This window comes from Mesoplodon densirostris, chromosome 19 (assembly GCF_025265405.1).
Source record: "Mesoplodon densirostris isolate mMesDen1 chromosome 19, mMesDen1 primary haplotype, whole genome shotgun sequence".
Lineage (NCBI taxonomy): Eukaryota > Metazoa > Chordata > Mammalia > Artiodactyla > Ziphiidae > Mesoplodon > Mesoplodon densirostris.
The window spans coordinates 58499068-58524853 of record NC_082679.1 but is presented as its reverse complement, the minus strand read 5'-3'; the positions used below and the strand labels follow the sequence as shown (position 1 = coordinate 58524853).

At 50.0% G+C, this 25786-nt stretch overlaps 1 protein-coding gene across 1 annotated transcript in view; it reads left to right on the top strand.

Moving 5' to 3' along the window:
• The window catches only part of CDYL2 (chromodomain Y like 2), a 177036-nt gene extending 152411 nt beyond the window's left edge, over positions 1-24625 (top strand). The window contains exons 3-7 of the mRNA XM_060084158.1: positions 3288-3505; positions 12808-12980; positions 19169-19379; positions 21158-21301; positions 23866-24625. Of these exons, the coding sequence (XP_059940141.1) occupies positions 3288-3505; positions 12808-12980; positions 19169-19379; positions 21158-21301; positions 23866-24024 (905 nt within the window). The 3' untranslated portion in view covers positions 24025-24625. The remainder of the gene's footprint in view (positions 1-3287; positions 3506-12807; positions 12981-19168; positions 19380-21157; positions 21302-23865) is intronic.
• The last annotated feature ends 1161 nt before the right edge of the window (positions 24626-25786 follow it).

Genomic DNA, 25786 nt, shown 5'->3' with positions numbered 1-25786 from the left:
CTGCCAGCAGGTCCCCAGCACGGATCTGCCAGCTCTAATTAGGAAGCTTCTGAGGAGCTGGAGGTTTTGAGGTTGACCCTGAAGAAACAGCTCCCTTTACACAAGGCTTTTAATTAAATGCTCGCGTTTACTTTCCGGAGTTCATTGAATCATTTACCCACATCATGGTGTTTGACAAAGCCCAGTTGCTGTGGGTAATGGAAAAGTACAAAATGAGGAGGCTTCTTGGAGGCTGTCCGGTGACACAGGCACTGCTGCTTCTGTGCCCCGTTGGGGGTGGGCGCTCGTCTGGGTGGGGACGGGGTACGCAGGGAAAGGGTCCAGGGAAGCATTTCCTGGTCCCTGCCTTTGACTTGGCTCTTGAGATTCCAAGACGACCCCCGCCCCATGCTAACGAAGAATCTGAGTCCACCTTGACGTTATCCAGACCCTGGTTCTCAAAGCCTGGTCACGGCAGCAGGGGTAGCAGCATGGGGTGGGCCCAGCAGGCTGGTTTAACAGTCCTCCAGGTGATCCGGGTGCCTGCTCAAGTGTAAGAACAACTGGGGACTTCCCTGGTGGTCCCGTGGGTAAGACTCCACACTCCCAATGCATGGGGCCTGGGGTTGATCCCTGGTCAGGGAACTAGGTCCGCCTGCATGCTGCAACTAAGAGTTTGCATGATGCAACTAAGAAGTCCGCATGCTGCAACTAAGACCCGGCACAGCCAACATAGATAGATAGATAGATAGGTAGATAGATAGATAGATAGATAGATAGGTGTGTTTCAAAGATGTTCATGATCTTTAAAAAAAAAAAAAAGTGTAAGAACCACTGGTCCAGGGTCTCAAACCTGCCTGTATGTCAGAATTGCCCGGGAAGTGGTTTTCTTGGGGGTTTTTTTGTTTTGTTTTGTTTTTTAAAGTCAACTTAATTTTAAAATGTACTCTTTAAAATGAACTTCACTTTTTTGGATTTCCAGAACATTTGGAAAGATAATAGAGTTCGTGTGTACCCCGTACTCAGTCTCTCCTATTATTATGAACTTCTTCACTAGTATGGTACATTTGTTACAGCTGATGAACTGCTATTGATGCATCATTATCAACTAAAGTCCATACCTTATCCTAACGTCTGTTCCAAGATCCTGATCCCACATCACACTTAGTCGTCATGTCTCCTTAGGATCCTCTGCACTGTGACAGTTTCTCAGACTTTCCTGGTTTTTAATGACCTTCACAGTTTTGAAGTATACTGATCAGGTATTTTGTAGAACTCTTCTCCGTTGGGATCTGTCTGACCTTTTTTGCATGATTAGACTGGGATTGTAGGTTTCTGAGAGGAAGACCCCAGAGGTCCAGCGCCCTTCTCCTCACATCGTATCAGGGGTGCACACCACGCGAGGACTTATCGCTGTTGCCGTTGGTCTTGATCACGTGGCCAGCAAGGCTTTGACTTCTCCATCTGCCACAGTCAGGTTTCTCCACTGTTACTCTCCCCCCTGAGCCCCCCAACTTTCCACACCGTTTGGAAGGAAGTCACTTTGTGCAGCCCACCCTTAAAGAAGTGATGTTCTACCCCCTTGACAGCAGAGCGTCTACATAAACTGTTTGGAATTCTTCTCCATGGGAGATTTGGCTCTTGTCTGCCATTTATTCATTTATTTAATCTCATTTAATTATATCGGTATGGACTCATGGATATTTATTTTGTACTTTCAATTATAATGCAATACATATGACTTTATGTCGTTGCTCAGATTCTGCCGGCTTTGGCCATGGGAAGCTCTTTCAGTTGACTCCTGTGTCCTTTTGACATACCCCCATCATTGTGAAGGTTGTTGTTATTATTATTTATTTATTGTTTGTTTGTTTTTTTAGTACTTCCTTCCTTTCAGCCTCTGCAAGCTTATCTTGCATGTTTCTTGCCCCAGTCCTGGAATCAGCCATTTCTCCAGAGAGCCCTGATTCCTGTTATTGAGAATGAAACCAAGCTCTGGGCCCCAGGTGTGCTCACTGCTATTGGGATGTCAGACTCTGGGCCCTCTCAGCTGACAGAGCAAGGAAATACACAAGTATATACTAACCTGTTTGTACACGCTTATCTGTAAATATTTCTGAATGTAGCCATCTGTATCTGTATTGAGTTCATACTGAGGTCTTCAATGCTCATCCATTACCACGTTGCTCATTCTAGGCCCCTCCCCTTGCTTACCTGTAAACTGCCACTCCAACCCTGAAAAACCTTCTTCCCATCTGCCATCCGTTTATGTAATCGTTCAACTCCAGCCTTCATGTGTAATGTTAACTCGTCCTTACCTCCATGTGATCAGCTTTATCAGCTGGAGTACACTGCTTCTGTGCAGGTTATTTTGCCTTTAATTTTACAGACTCCACTCATTCCTAAAGTTACTTAGGTCAGTGCCTTCCCCCCCCCCCCCTTCAGGGAGGTGGTTTCATACATTTGTCATACAGTTAGATTCTTTTATCACATTCTGCATTCCATCCTTGGATTCCCTCCATCTCTTAATTTAAAAAAAAAGAATTTTGCATACTTCAAGGTTCACTGTCTATGCTGTAGGTCTTCAGGTTTCGACAAATGCTTTATGTCTCATATTCACCATCCTAGTATCATATAGAGTAGTTTCACTGCCCTAAAAAAATCCCCTACACTTCACCAATTCCACCCTCCTCTTACTGCACCTGAACCCCTGGCAACCACTGATCTTTTTACTGTTTCTATACTTTTGCCTTTTCTAGAATGTCACATAATTGGAATCATGTAATGTGTAGCCTTTTCAGAGTGGCTTCTTAGTAATACGCATTTCAGATTCATTCATGTATTTTTGTGGCTTGATAATGAATTTCTTTTTATGCCAAATATTCTATTGTGTGAATGAACCAGAGTTTGTTTATCCATTCACCTAGTAAAGGGCATATTGGTTGCTTCTGATTTTTGGTTATTATGAGCAAAGCTGCAGTTTTTTGGTTTTGTTTTTTTTGTTTCATGGCCATTGTCGGGTTCCCTGTTGCTGAAGGCATCCAAGCAGAAGCTGGATGCGCATGGGTGGATGTGTGGGAGAGGGAATCAAGGATTGCATGGGGTCATTCACAGAGAGCCCCCTCTGTGCTCTTCCAAGTTTGGAGATGTAGCCGTTAAGTCCCAGGCCCTTCACCACCCAGAGCAGAGCTGCACACGGGTCCCGGCCACATCGGACCCTTTCCATGAAGATCTGAGCGTTCTCTGATCACACTCCTGTGTGACTGTTCCCCAGTCAGTTTCTCACTTTGTTCCTCTGATTTTGGAAGGCTCTGCTCTGACCAACGGGGGACTAAACCTGCACAGCCCCGTGAAGAGGAAGCTGGAAGCAGAGAAGGACTACGTCTTTGACAAGAGGCTCAGGTACAGCGTCCGCCAGAACGAAAGCAACTGTCGCTTTCGGGACATTGTCGTGCGCAAGGAAGAGGGCTTCACGCACATCCTGCTGTCCAGCCAGACCTCGGACAACAACGCGCTGACCCCTGAGGTGAGGAGGCAGGATGGGAGGTGGGTGTCACTCTGAGGCAGTCACAGTAGGGCGCTGGCTCTCTCTCTGTGCCCTCAGGAGCTGATGGAGACAGCCAACACTTGTGCAGACTTGACCGCGGGACCCAATTTACTAATCACCTTACATACGTTATCCGTCTGATCTTTATGACCAGTAACTGTATTATCCCATTTTGAAGATGAAGACCCCGGTAAACAGAGAGATTCAATAAACTGATTGCGGTCACAGAATTAGTCAGTATTAGCCCCCGAAACCAAGCATCATATCTTGGGCTTTTCCAGTAAAACTGCATTATAATCAGCATGTCAAATTTCTTTGCTTTAGATGGAATTATATTCACACAGCTCGCTTATAGTTTTTTTAATTGACATGTAATTCACATACCATAAATTTTACCCTTTTAAAATGTACCATTCAGTGATGTTTAGTATATTCACAAGGTTGTGCAACCATCGGCACTAATTCCAGAACAGTTTCATCACCCCCAAAGGAAACCCTGTGCCCACTAACAGTCACCCCATTCTCCCCCCACCCAAGTCCCCGGCAACCACTAATCTCCTTTCTGTCTCTATGGATTTGCCTATTCTGGACATTTCGTATACATGGAATTCTACAGTACATGGTCTGCCATGACTGGCTTCTTTCACTCAGCACAGCGTTTTGGGGGTTTCTACATGTGGTAGCATGATCAGTGCTTCATTCCTCTTCCATGTGTGGATAGGCCACCTTTTGTCTATTAGTTCTCCAGTTGAGGGACATTTGGATTGTCTCCACTTTGGGCTATCATGAAAGATAATGTTATGGACATTTGTATATATGTTTTTGTGTGAACATATGTTTTCAGTTTTCTTGGATATATTCCTGATTACGGAATTGCTGGGTCATATAGTAACTCCATATTTGACTTTTTGAGGAACTGCCGAACTGTTTTCCCCAGTGGCTGGACCCTTTCACATCCCCACCAGTGGTATGTGATGGTCCCAATTTCTCCACATCTTTGTCAGCACTTATGATTGTCTGTCTTTTCTATTATAGCCGTTTTAGTGGGAGTGAGGTTCTGTCTCCTTGTGGTTTTGATTTGCATTTTCCTACTGACTGATGATGTTGGACATCTTCTCAGGTGCCTGTTGGCCATTTGTCTACCTTCTTTGGAGAGATGTCTATTCAAATCCTTTGCCTAGTTTTAAAAATGGGATTTTTTTTTTAATTGTTGAGGGTTTTTTTGTTTGTTTGTTTTGAGGTACACGGGCCTCCCACTGTTGTGGCCTCTCCTGTTGTGGAGCACAGGTTCCGGACGCTCAGGCTCAGCAGCCATGGCTCACGGGCCCAGCTGCTCCGCGGCATGTGGGATCTTCCCGGACCGGGGCACAAACCCGCGTCCCCTGCATCGGCAGGCGAACTCTCAACCACTGCGCCACCAGGGAAGCCCTATTGTTGAGTTTTGAGCGTTCTCTATATGTTCTGGATACTAGACCCTTATCAGAGCTATGATACTTCCATTCAATGGGTTGTCTTTTTCCTTTCTAGATAGCAGTCTTTGATATACAATTTTTAAAATGTTGGTGAAATCCAATTTATCTTTTTCCTCTATTACTTTTTAAAATGCTAATCCTACTTATGTCTTAGATGAAGAGAACAGGGAAACAGGGAATGCTTAATGCAGTTAGGTAGACAACACCCTTCAGAATATGGGATACTTAGAGCAATGAAGAGATTGTTAATGGTGCAAATATAGGAAAACATGCATCTGAGCAGTCTTCTCCAACTGGACTGACCGGGGCAGGGCGCAGAGTGATCAATGACAAAAACGACTATGGTGTGGCTAGTAGCGGCTCTTCAGGCTTTATATTTGCTATTTATCCCATTTCATCCCACCAGTACCCTTTTGATGTAGGATTATTATGATCCACCTCTTACAGAGGAGACAAGGTAGGCCTAGAGAACTGAACAGGCCTGGGGTCACAGAGCTTCAGGAGGACAGGGCCCTCACCACTTGCACCCATCCTTTTGTCCTGGCCCTCAGCCCAGTGCCTGGCCCATTGAAGACAGTTCAGTGCAAACCCCCTTTTCCTGTCCCTTAATATCCCGCACTCCAGTGTCCACCGTAGCAATGCAGACCTGGAGGGTGAACCACAGGGGTGTGTTTTCTTTTAGGTGGGACACAGTCAAGGAGCGGCCGCCCAGCCAGATGGAGTTGGCTAGGTGGCCTGGCACTGCCCAGTATGTCCAGTGCACTCAGGGTGGCCCCTGAAGTGGGTGGAGTGGGAGGTGCTGTGTCCTTGAACTTGCAATCACGTGTCTTGTCACTATGATTTACATAGACTGGCTCTTTTTCGGGATTGTGGGGTGACAGTCAGGAATGCTTGTCAACCTGTGAGGGAAGAGAGCAGCTAAAGCCTGTGGAGTTGGGGGGCTGCTGGTTGCTTGTTGCCCCTCTTCTAAGCATGGTGTTTTGGGGGTCTCTACCCCCTCCACCTTCAGCAGAACCACCTCAGGGTTCTCTGCTGTATAGACCTCTGCGTAGGACTCAGAGTCTGGGGTCTGTGGTTCACCCCAAAGGCCGCCCTTCCTTCACATGTTTATACACCTGGAAGCCTTGTTATTTTAAGCTCATCATGAAACATTCACATGAGACCAATCCTTCTTAGATTTTTTTTCTACTTCACTGCTTTTAAAAAGGGTGCTTGGGACTTCCATGGTGGCACAGTGGTTAAGAATCTGCCTGCCAATGCAGGGGACACGGGTTCGAGCCCTGGTCCAGGAAGACCCCACATGCCACGGAGCAACTAAGCCCGTGCGCCACAACTACTGAGCCCACGCACCTAGAGCCCGTGCTCCGCAACAAGAGACGCCACTGCAATGAGAAGCCCGCGCACCGCAACAAAGAGTAGCCCCCACTCGCTGCAACTAGAGAAAGCCCACGCAAAGCAACGAAGACCCAACGCAGCCAAAAATAAATAAATAAATTTATTTAAAAAAAATAGAAAGCGTGCTTGAAAAAGGCACAGTATTTTCCTCTGATAAACCGAGTAAATGAGAAGTCTCCCAGTTCATTCTGTCTCTTTGGGGCAGCTCTGTGTACTAACTGTTGCCTTCTCATCACAGAAACATGTGGCATTCAAGTGATTTAAGGTGCCCAGGTTCTCATCTCCCAAGGCGTGGGCTTGGTTAATTAGGGGGTTTACTCCTAATTGGTGTCTGTCAGTAACAGAACAGGAGGAAGACGGAGAAACGGTCATTGATTGGGTGTTTTCAGCCCTTTCAGCAACCAAAGTGGATTGACTCTATGGATAAATTGGCTAACTGGGTAAAGTAGCCCCGAAATGAAGGTCCTGTTGAAATGAGGAGATGGTGTTAGGGAGGGGTAGAGAGTTAGCGCAGGAGCCTAGCAGACCGGGTTTGCATCCTCCTTCCACTAATTTACCTCTTCTGTTACCTTGGGATTACTTTCCTTCTCTGAGCATTCTCATTTACAGAAATTATACAGTATCTTCCCTGTGGGATTAGAGATAATATCTGCAAAAGCGGCTCTTGGAGTCCCTGGCACCTAGGAGGTATTCAGTGAATGTTCCTATCATTGTTAAGATGAAACGGAGGTGACTTAACAGCCACCAGCAGGCCCAGCCCTGCTCGTTCACGGAGGGACTGGAGGGAGGCCTCCTTCACGGTCATAACTGAATTCTTTTTCTAGTTGTATATGTGACGTTGGCTGGGTCGGCCTCATGGGCAGAAATTCATACATTACTGGGTATAGTAACGAGCTTCTGAGGCTAGCAGGTGTGTTGTAATATTTCTCCTGTCTGGAATATAGCAAAGAGCCAGGAAAATAATGAAAATGCCCCTTAAGGAAAGAGCCAGCAAAATAGATTGTCCAGAGTCTTGGTGATTAAAAGCTCATTCACTTTCCCATTAGGAGAGGACCTCAGGCCCTCACTCTGTTCCTCGTTTTCTTGGTGGCTCCCAGCCTCGGCAGACAGATCACCACCCTCCACAGGGGCACACCTCACACCCTCTTGATCATATCTGCTATATCCACACCGTCTGCAAGCCAGTTAATTCTTAAATAGCTCTCATATGCTTCCTTCTGTTTCCATCACAACCATGAGAGTCCACACTACTAGCTATTTTGTCTGAACTATTGTAATAACCTACTAACAAGTCTGCCCACTGTCACGTTTCCTGCCCTGTCATCCGTTCTTCAGAAGGCAGAGTGATCTGTTGGAACTGCAAATATGATCAAGTCAACACCACCACCCCCAACACACGCACGCCAAAGACATCAATGGCTCCTGTTCATTCTTGATAAGAATCAAAACCCTTAACTAATGTTGCTGGCGAGGCTGGTGCTTCTGACCCTCCAGCCTCATCTCACATCGCATGGCTAGCAAGTGCAGAGCAGGGGCAGTGAATCTCAAGAACGGATTTGGGACTTCCACTCTTCTCTCCCGCTGCACTTTAGTCACCCTGGCTTTCCTTCATGCTCACACATGCCCCAGGGCCTTTGTACATGCTTGTCTTTCTGACTAAAGCAGCCTTCCTCCCCTCCTGGCTTAGCTGAACCTTGCTGTTCCTAAGGATGTCAGCTCAGCCACTGCTTCCACAGGGAAGTCTTCCTTCCCCTCCTGGATCAGGTTATGTCTGTCTCTCGTGGCCTCTGCACTCTCCCTTCTAGAACACATCCCAGTTGTCAGTGTATGTGTAGCTGTGTGGTAATTTGTGAAATGTCTGATTGCCTCCATTAGACTCTAAACTTCTTGAGGAGGTAAACACTGTGCCATTCACTCAATCCAACAAACATTTATTAAATTCTGTTACATGCACAATTTCCTGGTGTTATAGGGCTAAAAGATGAGTAGAATACTATTTTATTGAAGCTCTTTTTTTTTTTTTTTTGGCTGTGTTGGGTCTTCGTTGCTGTGCACGGGCTTTCTCTAGCTGTGGTGAGCGGGGTCTACTCTTCATTGTGCGTGGGCTTCTCATCGCGGTGGTTTCTCTTGTTGCGGAGCATGGGCTCTAGGTGCACGGGCTTCAGTAGTTGCAGCATGTGGGCTCCATAGTTGTGGCATGCAGGTTTAGTAGTTGTGGCACCTGGGCTCAGTAGTTGTGGCATGTGGGCTCAGTAGTTGTAGCTCGCAGGCTCTAGAGCACAGGCTCAGTAGTTGTGGCGCACGGGCTTAGTTGCTCCGTGGCATGTGGGATCTTCCCGGACCAAGGATCGAACCCGTGTCACCTCATTTGGCAGGTGGATTCTTAACCACTGAGCCACCAGGGAAGTCCTTATTTAAACTCTTAAGGGATGGTATTAGTTATACTACGACATAACACATTGCCCTAAACTTAGCATCTTAAAACAACAAGCACAGTCTGTGAGGGTCAAGCGTGCTGGCTTGGCTTAGCTGGGTACTTCTGCCTCAGAGTCTCCCACAAGGCTGCAGTTGAGGTGTTGGCTGCAGCTGCACTCTCACCTGAAGTTTCAGTCAGGGAGGCTCCACTTTCAGGCTCCTCCAGCTGGCTGCTGGCAGGTCCCAGGTTCTCACTGGCCAGAGACATCAGTTCCTCGTCATTGGCTACTCCCCATGGACTATGGCATAGCCTCTCCATAGGGCTGCTCACAGCATGGCAGCCTGCATCCCCTAGACCGAGAGCTCCAAGAAAGAGGTTTAGCAAAAGAGGATGGCTGAGGGAATTCCCAGGTGGTCCAGTGGTTAGGACTTGGCGCTTTCACTGCTGGGGCTCGGGTTCAATCCTTGGTTGGGGAACTAAGATCCCGCAAGCCTCGCAGTGCAGCCAGGGAAAAAAAAAAAAAGGACAGCCAAGACAAGCTATAGTCATCTTGTATCTTAGTCTCCTCTTGAAAGGGGCATCCCATCACTTTACCATAGTCTCTCAGTTAGAAGTGGGTCACTAGGTCCTGTCTATACTCGAGGGGAGGGGATTGCACACAGGTGTGAATACCTTCTGCCTTAGAGGCTGCCTGTCACAGGGGTTTAAATCAGGAAGGAACCAGGAAGAAGTAAGGAGACACACGTTCTCCCAGGGAGTTTGTAGAAGTGTCAGAGCAGGGGTTTAAAGTAGTTGGGGTGTCAGGGAAAGGAGGGGGTGGCATTTTGTCTGGGGTATTTGGGAAGGCCTTCGTGAGAGTGATCGCAGTTGAGACGGGCCCTGGGTGACTGAGTTCAGCAAGTAAAGATGAAGGAGAGAGAGGGACCCTGGTCTGCTCCCTTTTTATACCCACGTTTTTTTTTTTCTTGCGGTACGTGGGCCTCTCACTGTTGTGGCCTCTCCTGTTGCGGAGCACAGGCTCCGGACGCGCAGGCTCAGTTGTTGTGGCGCACGGGCCCAGCCGCTCCACGGCATGTGGGATCTTCCTGGACCAGGGCACGAACCTGTGTCCCCTGCATCGGCAGGCGGACTCTCAACTACTGCACCACCAGGGAAGCCCTATACCCACTTTTAATGGATTTGGTCATCTGCTTCCAACCCGTGGCAGATCGAAAGGTAGAAGTAGCAGGGAGGAGCATGCTTTCTCTAGCAGACACTCACGCAGGAGCAGGTAGTGGCTGGCAAGCGCAGAGCAGGGGCAGTGAATCTCCAGAACGGACCTGGGACTTCCAAATGCTCCATGGTCTGGCACCTTTTGTAACAGAAGCATGCCCTGGGAGCCTCTGAGGGGACTGCTCCTTTACAGGCTATAGCACTTGCCATGGAGAGGTAGTTACACGTGTGCCATGTGTTCTGTTTAAGAAGGCAAAGGAGGGCTTCCCTGGTGGCGCAGTGGTTGAGCGTCCGCCTGCTGATGCAGGGGACACTGGTTCGTGCCCTGGTCCGGGAAGATCCCACATGCCGTGGAGCAGCTGGGCCCATGAGCCATGGCCGCTGAGCCTGTGCGTCCGGAGCCTGTGCTCCGCAATGGGAGAGGCCACAACAGTGAGAGGCCTGCGTACCGCAAAAAAAAAAAAAAAAAAAAGACAAAGGAGTGTTTAATAATTTTAGAACCTTTTACTCTAAACACACCAGTTACATTATAAAATTGGTGGTGGGACGGGGCGTGGTCCTTCAAGAAGGTGACACCTTAGCCATCAGTCCAAATTGGATTATCAACACGAGAAAGGCAAAGGAAGGGCATACTAACTAGATATATACATTTTTAAAATTTAAAATGTAGCATGTACTTTTGTTGTATGAACAAGACACAAAGCCACTTTCCATTTAATTCGTAAAGGAGGCAGCCGCTGTGTTTGATTTTGTTTTTACTAATTGACAAGTACGTGTGCCCTCGCGTGGGGAGTCACATGCAGAAGTGCAGCTTATGTCTTCAGAGCAGGGTTTTCTTCGCCTCTCGGAGAAATAGAGTTCACATCTAGGTGAGAGTGTGTCTATTTCTGGAGGCAGATGGATTAAAGGACCCACATGATAGTGGCCTGTTAGCTTTTCTGATGTTCAAAGTGAGTATCTGTGGCTTATCCCCTGTTAAGAGTGGGAAGTACTTCTCCTGTCCTTCTCACAGAGCTCAGACCCTGAGAGTCTTGATTCAGATTGACGTCTAGGCCTGGTTTTTTTCCCACAAAGATTCATCCATTTATTTAAGTCATCCTACAGTGTGCAGTCGTGGACAGAGAAGGGACGTAGGGGTGAGATTTGCATCCTGGTTCTGCCTCTTACTGGTGACCTTGAACCACTTACTTCGCTTCTCTGAGTCTTCCTTGCTTCATCTGCAAGATTGGGATACCATTCCCTACCTTACAGGAATTTTATTTGGAGTAAAATGTTGCGTGGAAGTTAACAGATGCAATCCCTGACCCCCCTTAAGTGCTTAGTTAAGCGGGGCGGTGGGGGGGGTTGTCATTTAAACTACAATTTAAAAAACAGTGCTCTCATAAAATTTCCCCACTATACCCTGTGATTCTGCCTTTTGAATCATTAATAACAATCCTTTAAGAGCCCGTGCCTTTACTGTCTCTCCTGTTGGACTGTCAGCTCCACTCAGGCAAGTAAATGCCTTGTTTTTTCTTACTGTGCACTTTTTGCACTTATTTTTCCTGCTTCCCTAACTTCTGTTGGATTGAGTGATTGAGCTTTCTTTATTTTGCCCCTCCCCTGCAGCCATTCGTTGTAATTCACGTACTTTTAAGAAGTTTCCCTTAAGCTGTGTACACGTAGTGGAGCCTAAACGTGATCACGACCCTCTGCACCACTCCCAGACACATAACCTCGGCACGCCCTAACTCTCGTCATCTAACCCAATATTATTGCCTAAGACTATAGTTCTACCTTGTGCAAAACCCCAGCCTCCAATTAGCCACTATCAGTATGATGATTTTTACAGTCAATTCTTATATTGATTTACTAACACATTCTCCACTTTCTGTGCTGGTTGCTGTTCCTTACATGTCAGTTTTTCTTTCTGAACATGGTTTTCTTCTTCTTGAAGTGCATCCTTTTTTATTTCTTTCAGTGAGGGCCTAAGGGTGGCAGACATTCTTTTTTTTTTTTTTTGCAGTACACGGGCCTCTCACTGTTGTGGCCTCTCCCGTTGCGGAGCACAGGCTCCGGACGTGCAGGCTCAGTGGCCATGGCTCACGGGCCCAGCCGCTCCGTGGCATGTGGGATCTTCCCGGACCGGGGCACGAACTCACATCCCCTGCATCGGCAGGCGGACTCTCAGCCACTGTGCCACCAGGGAAGCCCCAGACATTCTTTTAACTGAAGATGCCTACTCTTTACCCTTGCCTTTGAATGATGGTTTAGCTGGATACAGAATACGTGTTTCATGGTTATTTTCCTCAGCACCTGGAAAACGTTCTGGGTCTGTTGCCAAAGCCCACTTCCTACGTGCCACCTATGACCCACGTGAGCATCTTAGTGGAGTTGAGGGTTAAGAAGAGTGTAATTAAACCGGGCCTTCTAGTGATGGCTAACATACCTCACCTGGGCTGTGCACAGGAATATTTCCCCACCCCTCGGAAAGGGCTAAACAAGCGAACGCTGGAGGAAGATCTGCAGAGATTTACCAGGGATTAGATGGCTGCACGCCAGGCTTCCGAGTCTGCAGCCAGTGACCCCACTGGCACCTCCGTAGCGCTCTGTGCTGCTTCCGGGATGGTGCAGGGTGCCTGGTTTGGCGTTTCACTGCTTGGTCTGGATGTGGCGTGTGTTCAGGGGAGGCTCCCTGCGCAGGCCGAGTAGACTGACTGGCCTCTGCGCCCAGGGGTCGGCATAGGTCTGAAGGCCCCTGGCTTACAAATGGACACTCACCCCCGCAAATCCGTCTCTGCCCACAGATCATGAAGGAGGTGCGGCGCGCGCTCTGCAACGCGGCCACGGACGACAGCAAACTGCTGCTGCTTAGCGCCGTGGGCAGCGTGTTCTGCAGTGGCCTGGATTACTCCTACCTAATTGGCCGGTTGTCCAGTGACCGGAGGAAGGAGAGCACCCGGATTGCAGAGGCCATCAGGTGAGCCCTGCTCATGTTCGAACACTTGGGGACCTGCCTAGGGCTGCCACGTTTACCACTGAAAAATACAGGCTGCTCAGGGACTTCCCTGGCGGTCCAGTGGTTAAGACTCCACGCTTCCGTGGCTGGGGGCCCGGGTTCCATCCATAGTTGGGGAACTAAGATCCCACATGCTGCGTGGTGCAGCCAAAAAAAATTAATAATAAAAAAAAATACAGACTGCTCAGTTAAATTTGAATTTCAAACAGTGAAACATTTTCTAAAGCCTAGGTATATCCCTACCCATGCAGTATGTGGGATATACATATACTAAAAAAATTATTTGATGTTTATCTGAAATTCAGATTTTAATTGGGCATCCAGTGTTTTCCTGCCAAAATTAGGGATGCTTTTACACTCTAGGTTATATCCTACTTTATTCTTTTGATCAAAAAGAGATTTTGTTTCTTTGTATTAAGCCCAGTGTCTGGTAATGCCCAAGTATTATACACACTACTCCCACCCTCTGCCTGATGGTGAAATCTTTGCTTTTCTGGGGGTCCCTGCCTCCTGGAGCTGACATGGCTCAGCCCTGGGGAGAAGGACGGATGTGGGGGGCTGTGTATATGCAGATCCAACGGGGTGGGGAATGTTTCCCCCACTGTCTTATTGCCTTTGGGCAAAAAGTGGGATCCTCGGGGTGACATCCAACCCCAAAGATCAGTGTCTCCTCTGGGACACTGAAGGGTAGTTATTTCCCCATTCTTTATGCATTTGTCAAAAGCAAGTGATCGTGATTTCCAGCAAGGCTGTCACGGGTTCTCCATCCTGGGAAGGGCCCATACGCCCACTGCTGCATCTTATGTGGTCCTCAGACAAGCCACGGTTCAGTGATGCCTCCTGGTCCCTTGAAAAGGAGCACTTACTCTGCGTGGAGTTGTGGAGCCTCGGGCCGCGTGTTAGGGATTTTCTGTGGCCTCCAGTCTCACTGGGCTCTGGCAGAGTCTCCCGGAAGCTGATTCCCACAGGCAAGGGAGGCTTCCAGGGGATGCAGAGCCTCCAAGAGGTGACACAGGGATGCCTGCACATGTGGGGTTCTGAGTCCCTCGTTAGGGGGAAGCATCCCCTAGAATCTCTGCTCTAAAACCCCTGTGCACTTCCTGTGGCAGAATTCTTGCTGGAAGAGACGTGGACTACCTGAAGGCAGTTATTAGAAAAGGCGTCGTGGTCTCAGGCTGCTCTCGGGCTGCCCATGTGCAGATAGTCCAGCCGTGTACACGGCCGTTTGTTCTTTGCTCCACTCGGCTGTGTCTTTTCACAGGCACCTTGTCACATAGTGAGGGGACCAGCAGGGTCCCCCATAAGCGTCCCTTCTCATTTATGGGACTATCAGAGATGGGGCGCCTACCTCTGTGGCCAGAGGAAAGTCGTGGCTGTACCCTTCACCTGGTTTACGGATTTCACTGGTGGCATTAGCTGGAGTCCCAAACTGGAGGAGATGCTGAACGCATGACCTCGTCTCTGGAGAAACGCAGGCAGTGGAGCTCAGACAGTTGCCATCTCATCAGGAAGGAGAGTTTCTCTTAGGCAGAGCAAAGGGAAAGGTGGCAGAGGAAGTGGAGTTTCCTAGTTAGTGGGCTGGCAGGGACCCAGGGAGATGGAGTGGGGGTGTCCCCTGGGCCACCAGTCCTCAGGCCAGTGAGCTTTTCCAAAACCCAGCTGCTCGACGGTCCCTCCAGGAGCTTATGAGTTAATGTGTGTGAGGTGGGGGTTTTAAAGTTCCCTTGGTGCTTCTAATATGAAGACAGGGTTGAGCACCCCCACCCCGTACTAACCAAGAGGCTTCTGCACCTTGACTGAGCGCGCCAGCAGTTTCAGGAACACAGTGCAGAGAAACCTTCCCCAGAGACTGTTCTGCAGCTTTCCAGAGCAGCATCGTGAGCAAGGGGCTCTGTCAGTAAATGAGTTCTGTCCCCACTCCTGTGGATTTTCCAGGCACGTTAACGTATTTACTGTCTGAGCAGTCTCTTGTGAAAGAACTTTGTTCACAATCTGGCATGGCTGGGACATATTTTGGCCACAGGACCTTATCACCTGCGGGCATCCCTTGCAATTCTCCCGGCACAAGCACGCTCTCGGCACGCAGCCACAGTACCCTCAGCGGTGCTCCCTTCCCATCCTCAAAGTTTCGTAAAGAAGACATGAGCGCGCATGGCCCGGGAAGCTGTGTACCCTCTGCAGATGTTCGCTGAATGGACTGGCAGATGTGGGAAGAGCTCAGATGACTCATTCCGAAGGCGCCTCTATCCAGGATCCAAGCAAAGCTGTCCGCCCAATCCTGGATGAGAGGCTGCCCTCACCTGAACTCCTCACAGGGGATGTGGTGGCCTGCTGGCGGGCTGCTGGGACAAAGAGGAATCAGATAACTTGTGTGCAATACTTGACCCATGCCTGGCCCAGAATGAGTACTTAGAATAAGTGTAAAGGATTATTTTCATTGTTACTCCTGGTACTTCCAGCCGCAAGTTCTAGCTAAGCCTGGGTCTGACTATGGAGTGGGCTTCTGGGGGCGGCCCAGGATGCTTGTCACCATGTGTACCTGGTGCTCACAGGTCCCGCCCCGGCTGACTTGGCTCTGAACTTTGGCAGTGGGAGGGCTGCACTGTACGGCTCCGGTTAAAGGGACTGGATAACGGGGTCACAGTTGCCAAGTGCTCCAGGTGAGATCCAGACATCCCCATGTGCAGAATTTTGCTGAGTCTCCTTCAGGCCAGGTGAGCAGATTACAGACCACTGAGAGTGGAACGAAAGCTGTGTCCACCCTCCCTGGCCGATGCGCCGCCCATGATAGCAGTGGCCTGTGTGCCAGGCACTGTGCTGGTGCTCCTGGTGGACCATCACATTTCATTCTTGTGGACACCCCACTGGCTTTCCCATTTTCCAAGAAGTAAAATGAGGCTCCAGAGACTGCGTAACTTGTCCGAGGTCTCCCCACTAGTGAGGGGCGGTGTTGAGACTTGACCCCAAGTCTTTCAGACCCCAAAGTTCCTGCTCCTTCTGCCACATCAGCCCGGGAGGGAGCAGCGAGGGACTCTGACGTGGGGGGAAGACAGCCAGCCACCTCCCCAGCGCAGCCCCGCCACCCAGACCAGCATCAGCTATCTGAGCGGCAGTGTCTGTCATGCAATATCCTGTGTGTTGTCTGGCTCCCACATCCGGCAGGCCCTCGCGATAGAGATCTACTGCTTGAGGTGAGAGGAAAAGGATGGGGAGAGCAGTCTGCGCATCACATTTTTATATCAAGGAAATGAATTCACGAGGCTGCTGGACTGAAACGGGAGCTTGGGGGTGGAGGGTCGGAGCTGAGCCCACCTGGGCCCCTTAGCCCTCCTCGGGGGTCCTTGGTGCCCCTGCACAGAGTTCAAGTTGGAAATAATAGCGTGAAAGCCTCTGGGTCTGGAAGGGGAAGCTTCTGGAAAGTCATGAGGGCCCAGGTGAATTCTGGAAGAACTGTCGTGTGGATGGTGAAGCAGAGTGAATAGGAGTATCGGAGGGGCTCACATAAGGGCCTCGGCAGGGAGGCGCCTTGATAGGGATGGACCCTCTTCATTGAGAATGTTCAACAGAGGCCATGATGTGTCCTCGGGAGGCTGTGGAGGGGATTCTGCACCAAGTGGAAGATTTGGCTCCATGCCTCTTAAAGTCCTTCCCAACTCTGAGATCCAAGATCCTGGAATCGTATGAGGGGATTTAGGAGTGGAACATCTGTTAAAAATCACCCCAACCCTGTGGTTCCAAGGACCCTACAAGGAAGCCCCGCATCTCCTGCAGACTCCAAATTGCATTTGGTAAAGAGCACTTGTTAAAACCAGCGACTGAGGCCACGAAGTTAGAAAGTCAAGCCAGGAAATGGGCCACTGGAAAACCAGGACTCAGAAGGCCATGGTGCCAGGTCTCCCTGTGTGCAGCAGTATCCTTCTGGGGTCAGCCACAGTGGGGCAGCAGTGACTGAGATACCTCACAGAGAATCTGCTCACAGAACCACACGCAAGTCAGGAAATCTGACGTCTCAGGCCCGGGCGTGTACTTTTATGACAACATGTAGGTTCTAAGATACCCCCTACCCCAGTGGAGTATTAAGCAGTCTTCTCACAGTTCAATCTGATCCCAGCATATCACCATGATACCCACATCTTTTGATAAGAATTCGGGGGGAATAGTATCAACTGAGAAGGGATAAATCAGCTCGACATTTGTATTAGTTAAGTATTGGCTGCTGTAACAAATGAACCCCAAATATATATAACAGCTCAGCTGTGATAGAAATTTACTTCACATATATGTGAACCTAGAACAGAAGTTACTGATCAGCCCATGACTATCCTCCAAGTGGTGACTCAGGAACTCAAACTCCTTCCATCTTGCGGCTCAACAAAGGTCTTCCAAGCTTGCCAAGATTGCCAAGCTTGTCAAGATGAGAGGGCTTGATCAGCTCGGTGCTTTGTGACCACCTGGAGGGGTGGGATAGGGAGGGTGGGAGGGAGGGAGACGCAAGAGGGAAGGAGACGCAAGAGGGAAGGGATATGGGAACAGATGTATATGTATGACTGATTCACTTTGTTATAAAGCAGAAACTAAAAAAAAAAAAAAAAGATGAGAGGGCTTGGGGGGCTGTGTGGTGGGAGGTTTCCCTGCATCAGGCCCGGAAGTGTGTATTTGGTTTCCACTTACATCCCATCGGCCAGCACTTGGTTACTGGGCCACAGCCAACGGCAAGGGAGGCTGGGGACCGTGTTCCAGCTGCAGCCTCAGGAAGAAGAGGGAAGGGAAACCAGGTCTGGTGAATAGCTCATGCATCCCTGCCACACATCTGCAGTCTTTGCTCTCATTCTGGGAGATTGTTTACTGAGTGTTAATTCCAGTATGCATGGAGACCAAGCAGTGCCCAAGGCAGACCTGTGAGTTCCCTTAAGGAACTAAAGGGGGAGGAGAACTCAAGTAAGCAAGCAAATAATTAGGATAATTGCAAATTGTGATAGTGGTGCTTTCCAAGAACTCTCAGAAGGCCCATGCAGCTCCTGCACAGTGAGCAGGGGTGAGAGAGACAGGAGGTAAGTCTGGAGAGGTAAGCAGAGGCAGACCAAGGTCATGGTCAGGAGTTTGGATTTTATTCTTATGAGTTCTTGTTAGTTTCCGATCTTCCACCTGAGAATAATGAGGGATGCAGGCTTTGCTAGACATCCTGGATCTTTCCTCCATGTCCACATGAATATTAAAATTTCATAGACCTTAATACAGCAACTAAGGGAAAGGTGAAAAATGTTCTAAGGCAAGGAAGTAGAGGTTTATTGTAGGTGTCTCTGTTTAATATTAAAGATGCACGCTGTAACCTTGATCAACGCAGAAGGGCAGGGAGATAGCATATCGCCTAATTCGTAGTCATGGTGCCAGATGCCTCACACCTCCAGGGGAGCCCAGCGTCCTGCCCCAATTTTGGTCAAAGCCACCCAAATATAGAGACCCTTGTCAGCATTCTGGAACCACCCTGGGTGAGTCTGGCATGTCTTTAGGTAACTCAGAATCAGACAATCCTAGGACTGAAAGAACTCTTAAATGTCATCCATCCCCACCTGTGCCTACCGTCTGAAGCTTGACTTCCCTCTACAGCATCACCCAGGGTGACCATTGGACCAACCTTGGAGCACCTCGAATAACAAGAGGTTCATCCTGTCAAAGCCACCAATATCCACCCTCGCCAGTGCCCTTAGAATGTTCCTTGCCTCCTTGAGTTCACGTACCCCTCCTTGTAACACCCTCCTTTTGGTTCTGTTCAGAACCTTAACATTCAAGTGATCTTCCTTAAGGATATTTACACTTTGTCAGTATCTTGGGGGTGGAAGGACAGGGTAGCCTGGTGCAGTGCTGGGACAACGGGCATGACCTGGGGCCCTCTGGGCAAACCGTGATCACCCCATGAGTTTCCCTCTGAAAATCTGGCACCACCCACTAAGTGTGCCACGCCTGTGCCCGCAGCTCTGGGGCTTGGTGTCTGGGAGAATGAGACCCCTGCTGAGCACCCACTTCCTTCATGATCTGTGGGTGCTTCCCAGCACCTGGGGAAGCTTATTTCTGCCTCGACAGAATCAGGGGTGTCCGTGGGTCTCAGCAGGCCTGCTAACCTGCTAAAGAGGATCTTCTCTCTTCCCCAGGGACTTTGTGAAGGCCTTTATCCAGTTTAAGAAGCCCATCGTGGTGGCGATCAATGGGCCCGCGCTGGGCCTAGGAGCCTCCATCCTGCCCCTCTGCGACATCGTGTGGGCCAGCGAGAAAGCCTGGTTTCAGACCCCCTACGCCACCATCCGCCTCACGCCCGCCGGCTGTTCCTCCTATACATTCCCCCAGATCCTGGGTGTTGCACTGGTAAGCCTCCTCCTCTCTGCAGCGGGTCCTTCCCTGTGACCCATGGGTTTGGGGTCCCACAGCACCCCTCCTCTGTCCTGGGTTTAGGATACAGCCCTTCACGTGGGTAGAGTCCCGGGGGTGCTCCTGGCCTGCGGAATCTGGGGTCAGCTTCCTCTGCCTTCCCAGAGTTGCTGCCAGCTGGTGTCTATGCAGCAGGCCCAACAAGTGGATTGCAAGGCCATTTGGACTCCGGAGCTGGGGCTGCTTTCCGCGGCTTACCATCTCAGCAGCGGTAGGACGATGGGGCAGCCAGCGAGCCCTGGAAGCAGGCACTTTCCCTTTTGATCTCGGCCCCTGTGCTCTGCCCGGTTCCTTCGTGGTCACAAAAATGTTAACCTCGTACAGCCTGATCGCTTTCTTTTATTTCAATCATTTCTGAAACTCCAAGAGTGTTGCTGATTGAGACGTGTTCTTCCCGACTGCGTCCTGGTTGGCTCCTTCTACAGGGTTCCTTCCTCGCATTTCTCCTTCCTGAGATGGTGTTTCTGAATACGTTCAATGACGTGTATTTGTCTTCAGACGTCCAACCAGATGCATCCACAGGCTTATTACTGACCTGACAAATTTTTCTTCTTGGGCGTGAAAGATTGTCCCTTGGGTCATCATGACCCTCCAGTGAGAACCAGAACAAAGGGGAAGCACATGCACAGATCCACAGGCTGGGAGAGCTTGACATTTCAACATCCATCTGAGAGCCGCTAAGCCTGCAGGGCCGGGGAGGCAGGTGGACGGCAGGCAGGGAAGGGATTGGGTTGTCTGCTGTGTGAAGGAGGTGGGGCCCATGACCGTCTTGCCCTGATTACCAGCGGGAGAGTCATCTGTTGGTGTCAGTGGGTGACTGCGCTGGGCTCTGTCTGTGCCCGGGACCTTTCCCACATTGCTCTTCCCAGACTGTGTACAACAGCTGCACGCTTCAAAGTCAGGGGAAGGTCTCTGGGGGGCGGGGCGCAGAGGACACGGCAGGACGCAGGAGGTGTTTCTGCCCTTTGTACCTGGGCACTGCCTGTGCACAGCCCCGGGTCACTGGGAGGGATGTGCCTCTCTGCGTTGGCATTATGGTCTTACTCGGGACCTTTCTGGCTGCCGGTGATGGAAACACTTGAACTGGCTTAAAGGGGGGGAAGAAAGGATTTTAACGGTCGCCGTAACTGGCAGGTCCAGCAGTAGAGCCTCCTTTTGGGGGTGTCACACCCAGGAATCCCAGCGCCGGCAGGGCTCTTGTTCTCCATCCCTGCTGTCTTGGCAGCCCGTCCCTCTCCACAGCAGCAGGTGGCCCTGGGCTCAGTGACTTAAGCCACCAGAGAGGGAGGAAGAGTCTTCCCCACCCTCTCCAGCTTGGAGACCTCACAGACAGCTTTAACATCTCGGGTGGCTCACCTGCTCATCCCCGAATCAGTCACCGAGGACGGGGTATCAGCTGTGAACTGTTCCCAGCCTGACACACGTCTCCTCCTGCAGCCCTGCCACCAGACGGGGGTGGGGGGGGGCAGTGGGTATTGCAGGCGGAGCCCCTGCAGGGACATGGCTTCTTAGGGGAATTCAGTGAAAGCTGTGGACCCTCTGTGCAGAAAGATGCACGTAGACGCAGGTGTGTGCAAGCAGCCCCCAAAGCATCTTTGGCCCCCAGTTAAGGATGCTGACTCTGGGAGCCGGGACAGTCGCCCACAGCAGGCAGGCTCGTGAGCAGGCTTGGAGGCGTGCCGGCTCTCAGCCTTCTCCTGCCTTTGCTTTCTCAGGCCAACGAGATGCTCTTCTGCGGGCGGAAGCTCACCGCCCAGGAGGCGTGCAGCAGAGGCCTGGTGTCACAGGTCTTCTGGCCAACCACATTCAGCCAGGAGGTCATGCTGCGGGTCAAGGAGATGGCCTCCTGCAGCGCGGTGGTGAGTTCCCGAGTCTCTGTGTCCTGTGCTTGCAGTAGACCCATTTTACAGGTGAGGGCAACGAGGCCAGAAGGGAGTGACTGACTTGCCAAAGGTCACGCAGGGAGTACGTGAAAGGAGTACGTGAAAGGAGTATGTGATTTAACAGACACCGCATCTCGGTGCCGAGAGCTTAAATCCAGAGGGAGGTGGTCAGCACTGTTAGATATTCCCCATCAGCTCCAGTGTGAAAACCTCACAGAAGAGATTTATACCCTGGGGTAGAAGGGTTGCCTTTAAAGAAAGTCCTAAACGTGCACGAAAATACAAATCATCTATGGTTTTCAAAGAAATGAGAAAGGCGAATAAGGACAGAGGGTGTGAAGCCAGTTGAGAGACGAGAAAAAGCAGTTTCCGCTGTCCTGGTACCTCATTTCTCCTGCCTGTTCGACTCTGAAGACACCTTAAAAAACAAATAACACCTCCGCGGAGACACCGGGTTTTAATTGCGTCGATTTTATCTCATCCAAGTCGCTCTGAGCGCTGTATGGAAATATCCCGTTGAAGGTGGAGAAAGGGCCGAGTGGGAAATGAGGAAGGTGCTTTGGGAGCAGCAGGCCCGGACGCTTTCTGTGCTTCAGCATCACAGGGATGCTGGGCTGGATTGTGCGGCTGACCCGTGACCACCCCCTTCCTTCTCCCTGTCTACCCCGAGCCTGCACCCGGCTGCCACTCCCCTCCTGATATGCCTCATCCGCCTTTACTGGGCACATACTGTGTGTCAGCTCTGCCCACCGGAAGCCTGTTGGTCCCAGTGACAGTGGCAGGGTGGGGATGGTGCAGCCTTGTTGGGCCAAGCACTTTGCTCATCCCTTTATGTGAATTCTCTTTTAATCTTCCTGATGATTCTGGTGACCAACTCGTCCCACTTTGCCTGAGACTCTGCTCGTTTTAACACCAAAAATCTCGAGTCCCAGGAAACCCCGTGAGCCTGGGCACACAGGGATGATTGGTGACATGGGGCAGCTGCACAGAGAGGTGGGTGGAAGTTCTCAGCGGAGCAAACGGTGTGAGTGAGGCCACACAAGTCCAAAACCCTGCGTGGAGTCTAGGCAGCGGCTCCTGGTGGTGTGAGCAGGTGCAGGGGCTAGTTGAGGGATGATAAGACTGAAAAGGCAGGGAGGAGAAAGGCCCCAAGGCTCCACTGAGGAGTTTTGGTCTCTGGGCAGTGGAGGTGCTCAGATGAAACCGGCTTTTGAGGAAATACTGCAAGGAAACCTCTCCTACCCACAGGTGTGAATTCAGGAGCTTTGGGGTGATTCACCTGAGATGGGAATCTACCCCACGGCCCCAGGAGATGGTGTTCTTGGGAGCAATTCTTGGAAAGAGAGAGGCACCCTTGGTCTGCCAGCCCTTTCTCATCACCCATTCGCCTCCAGCCCAAGCTGAGGGATAAGATCACTGCCTCTTTCCAGCCTGCTTGAGCAAGGGAGCTCTTGTCTTGCTTTTTTCTGTTGGAAAGCGCTTTGTGAGACTGAGGACCGAAGCCTCCAGGTCCACAGAGGATGGCGGAGGCCAGCGGAAGGATGCTCGGACGCCCGGCTTCCGGCTATGCCTCTGCCAGACTGAGGCAGCGTGGAGCCTGCAGAATCAGCCAGGCGTTGGCAGGGCACGTCCATCAGGCGGCTCGGGGCACCTTCACTTCCTGAGCTCACATCTTTGATCTGTAATGCGGAGGTGACTACCTAGCTGTGCAGTTAACTTGAGGAAGAAATAAAAGAATGCAGGAGAAGTGCCTATCGTAGAGCCGGTCGGCTAACAGTGCTTGTAGTGGCCTTATTCTTATCACCATGCTTGCTACCACTCATGATTATGATTATTATTACTATTATTACCGTGACTGCTACTATATTACGAATATCAGCCATTATCACTACTATAATACTATAGTATTATTACAACCACTGGCATTACTGTTACTGTTGCTATAATACTATGGTGTTGTTACCATGATTACTACCACTAACATTACTGTTATCGCTATAATACTATAGCATTACTATTGTCATCACTATTATTGCTCATTACTACAATTACTGCCATTGTTATTACTATTACAATGATTGCTACTTTTATTACTACTTGTATTACTACTACTCTTAACTACTAAGCCTGAACGAGGGGCATTGCTGTCAGGGTGGGTCCCATGGATACTTTGACAACCATGAGTTCATTTAATTATCTTACTCTGTGATCCCAGCCATTCTTTAGGTAGCATGGGGAGTTGAAAGCAGTATTTCCCAAACTTTTTCATGACATCCATAGAAAGTGACTCGGAGTATATGTCAGTGTCACTCCTGCAGTTGAGGTTAATGTGGGTCCCACTCAGCCATCCCAAGGTCTGAGGGCTCGACATCTCAGCATGCCTGCAATCCATTCCTGGCGGTTGCCAAGGGCAGAGGCCTGGGAAGCCCCGGACCGGAGGAGGCAACCGCCTGTGGCTTTGGACATTAGGAGGCTAGGTACACCCTTCTGGAACAGAGTCCCTGGCGCCAGGCTAATGAGGCTTGTGTGTTTCCCTCCAGGTGCTGGAGGAGTCGAAATGCCTCGTCCGGAGCTTCCTGAAGTCGGTGCTTGAAGATGTGAACGAGAAAGAATGCCTCATGCTCAAACAGCTCTGGGGTTCCTCCAAAGGCCTGGATTCCCTGTTCAGCTACCTGCAGGACAAAATTTATGAAGTCTGAGGGCCCAGTGCTCAAGGGCAGCTGACTTCCAGCTCTGCCCTGTGTTTCAGAAATCAGAGCACAGTGTATTCCCGGCCAAGGAGTCTGTCAAGGTGTCTCTCTATACCTAGGGTCATGTCCATTTCCTCGTGTGCTTTGGTTGCTGCTCATTGGTTTGGTTTTGTGTGACGATGGGAAACGCAGCATACTTGGCCTCCCCCGTGTCCCCACCCCAACTGGCTGGAGAGCTGTCGAGGGCTGTATCTTCCCAGTCCTCTGCCAGGTGCCCTTGTCCTCTCCCCACTTGCTGAAATGCACCATCCTGGTCCAGGAATTTCCCCATCCTTCTGACTCAGGCTGTGTCTACACAGTGCCTCTGAGTTGGAAACTTGGCTGCCATGGCTCTGTCTGGTTCAGTACAGATCCAGTGACAGGGGACGACCAATCTTAGGGAATTTCTAGACCCATGAGCAGAACGATTGTGTAGATCCAGCCTCGGTCTCCTCTCTGATGCAAATCTGCGTGACTTTTAGGGCTTGGTCTTAAAACCCAGTTGAGTGATTTACAAACCCAGATATTGTACATTTAGGAGCATTTTGTTAAATATATATTTTTAAAACAATGTAAGTGGAAATTCTGATAATTTATGTGTATTATATGTAAAGCTAGTTTTGCAAACACATAACTACTAGGAAAATGTTTTTTTTCTTTAACCCGACTTATTTAATTTATTTATTTTTGTTTATATATTATGATACCTGTTGTTCACACAGATATTATTTCCATACTGCCCTGGACCAAATCCCATACAAGGTTCATGCCGTTTGGTGCATTCTAGCAATGAACCATGTAGAAATAAAATTCAGAGAGATGAAAACGGGATTTCTGTGAATCAAAGGAATAGCCCTGCCCCAGATTTCCTGCGTGTAAAACAGTTCTATGACAATTGAATACTTGCTCTTGGGAGAAATCATGGAAGAGTTTTCTCTTCACTCTGCTCCCTTTAAGGAGATAAAGGGGCCTCCCGCCTGAATGGTCCAGTAATGGAGCAGTAACCAGGGACGAGGCCTCCTGTCCCAGGGCGTGTGGGCTGCAGGGGGGCTCCAGCATTTGTATTCAGACCATCAGCCCAAAGTCCCTGGATCAGCTGTGGTGAAGGAGGGGTTTTGGTTTTGGGTTTTGGTTTTGGTTGGAGAGGAGAAGGTAAACATCAGAGTTCAAGCAAAGAATTGACAGGACCATGTTCTGTACGAGGGTCAAGCACCAGAGAACGTTAGGTTCCCAGAGTGGCAGGATTTTTCCATTTCCGTCACAATCCCCCCACCAGGTGTCCTCAAGGACCCCTGCTCCCCCGTCTCCTGCTAGTACCCTCTGTTTGTCACCAGCCCCTCTTGACCCTTCCGCAGAGAAAGGTGAGCAGTGAGAGTTAGGCACAGCTGGGGGAGGGGGAGGCCGGCTGAGGGGAGGGAGGGTCATTGTTACAGTTCTCTCTCCCTTTCTGGTCCTCTTCCCTCCTCTGAAGGCAGCTGGATGCACTGGACTGGGAAGATGGAGAGGACTCATGGCCCTGAGCTTTGTGTCTCGGAGAACAGGTGGACCGTCTGTAGCAGAACTAGAGACATAGGCCTTTAAACAGTGAACCTGAGTTTACCTGGATTCTCCATCCTCCAAATGGTGTTGGTTCCCTCTGTTGAAAGCCTCTCTCCTTCTGAGTTTCCCCATGACTTCTCGAGGGTCAGGGAAGAGGACATGTCTCACTTTCTTGTCACTTCGGCCGGGGGAC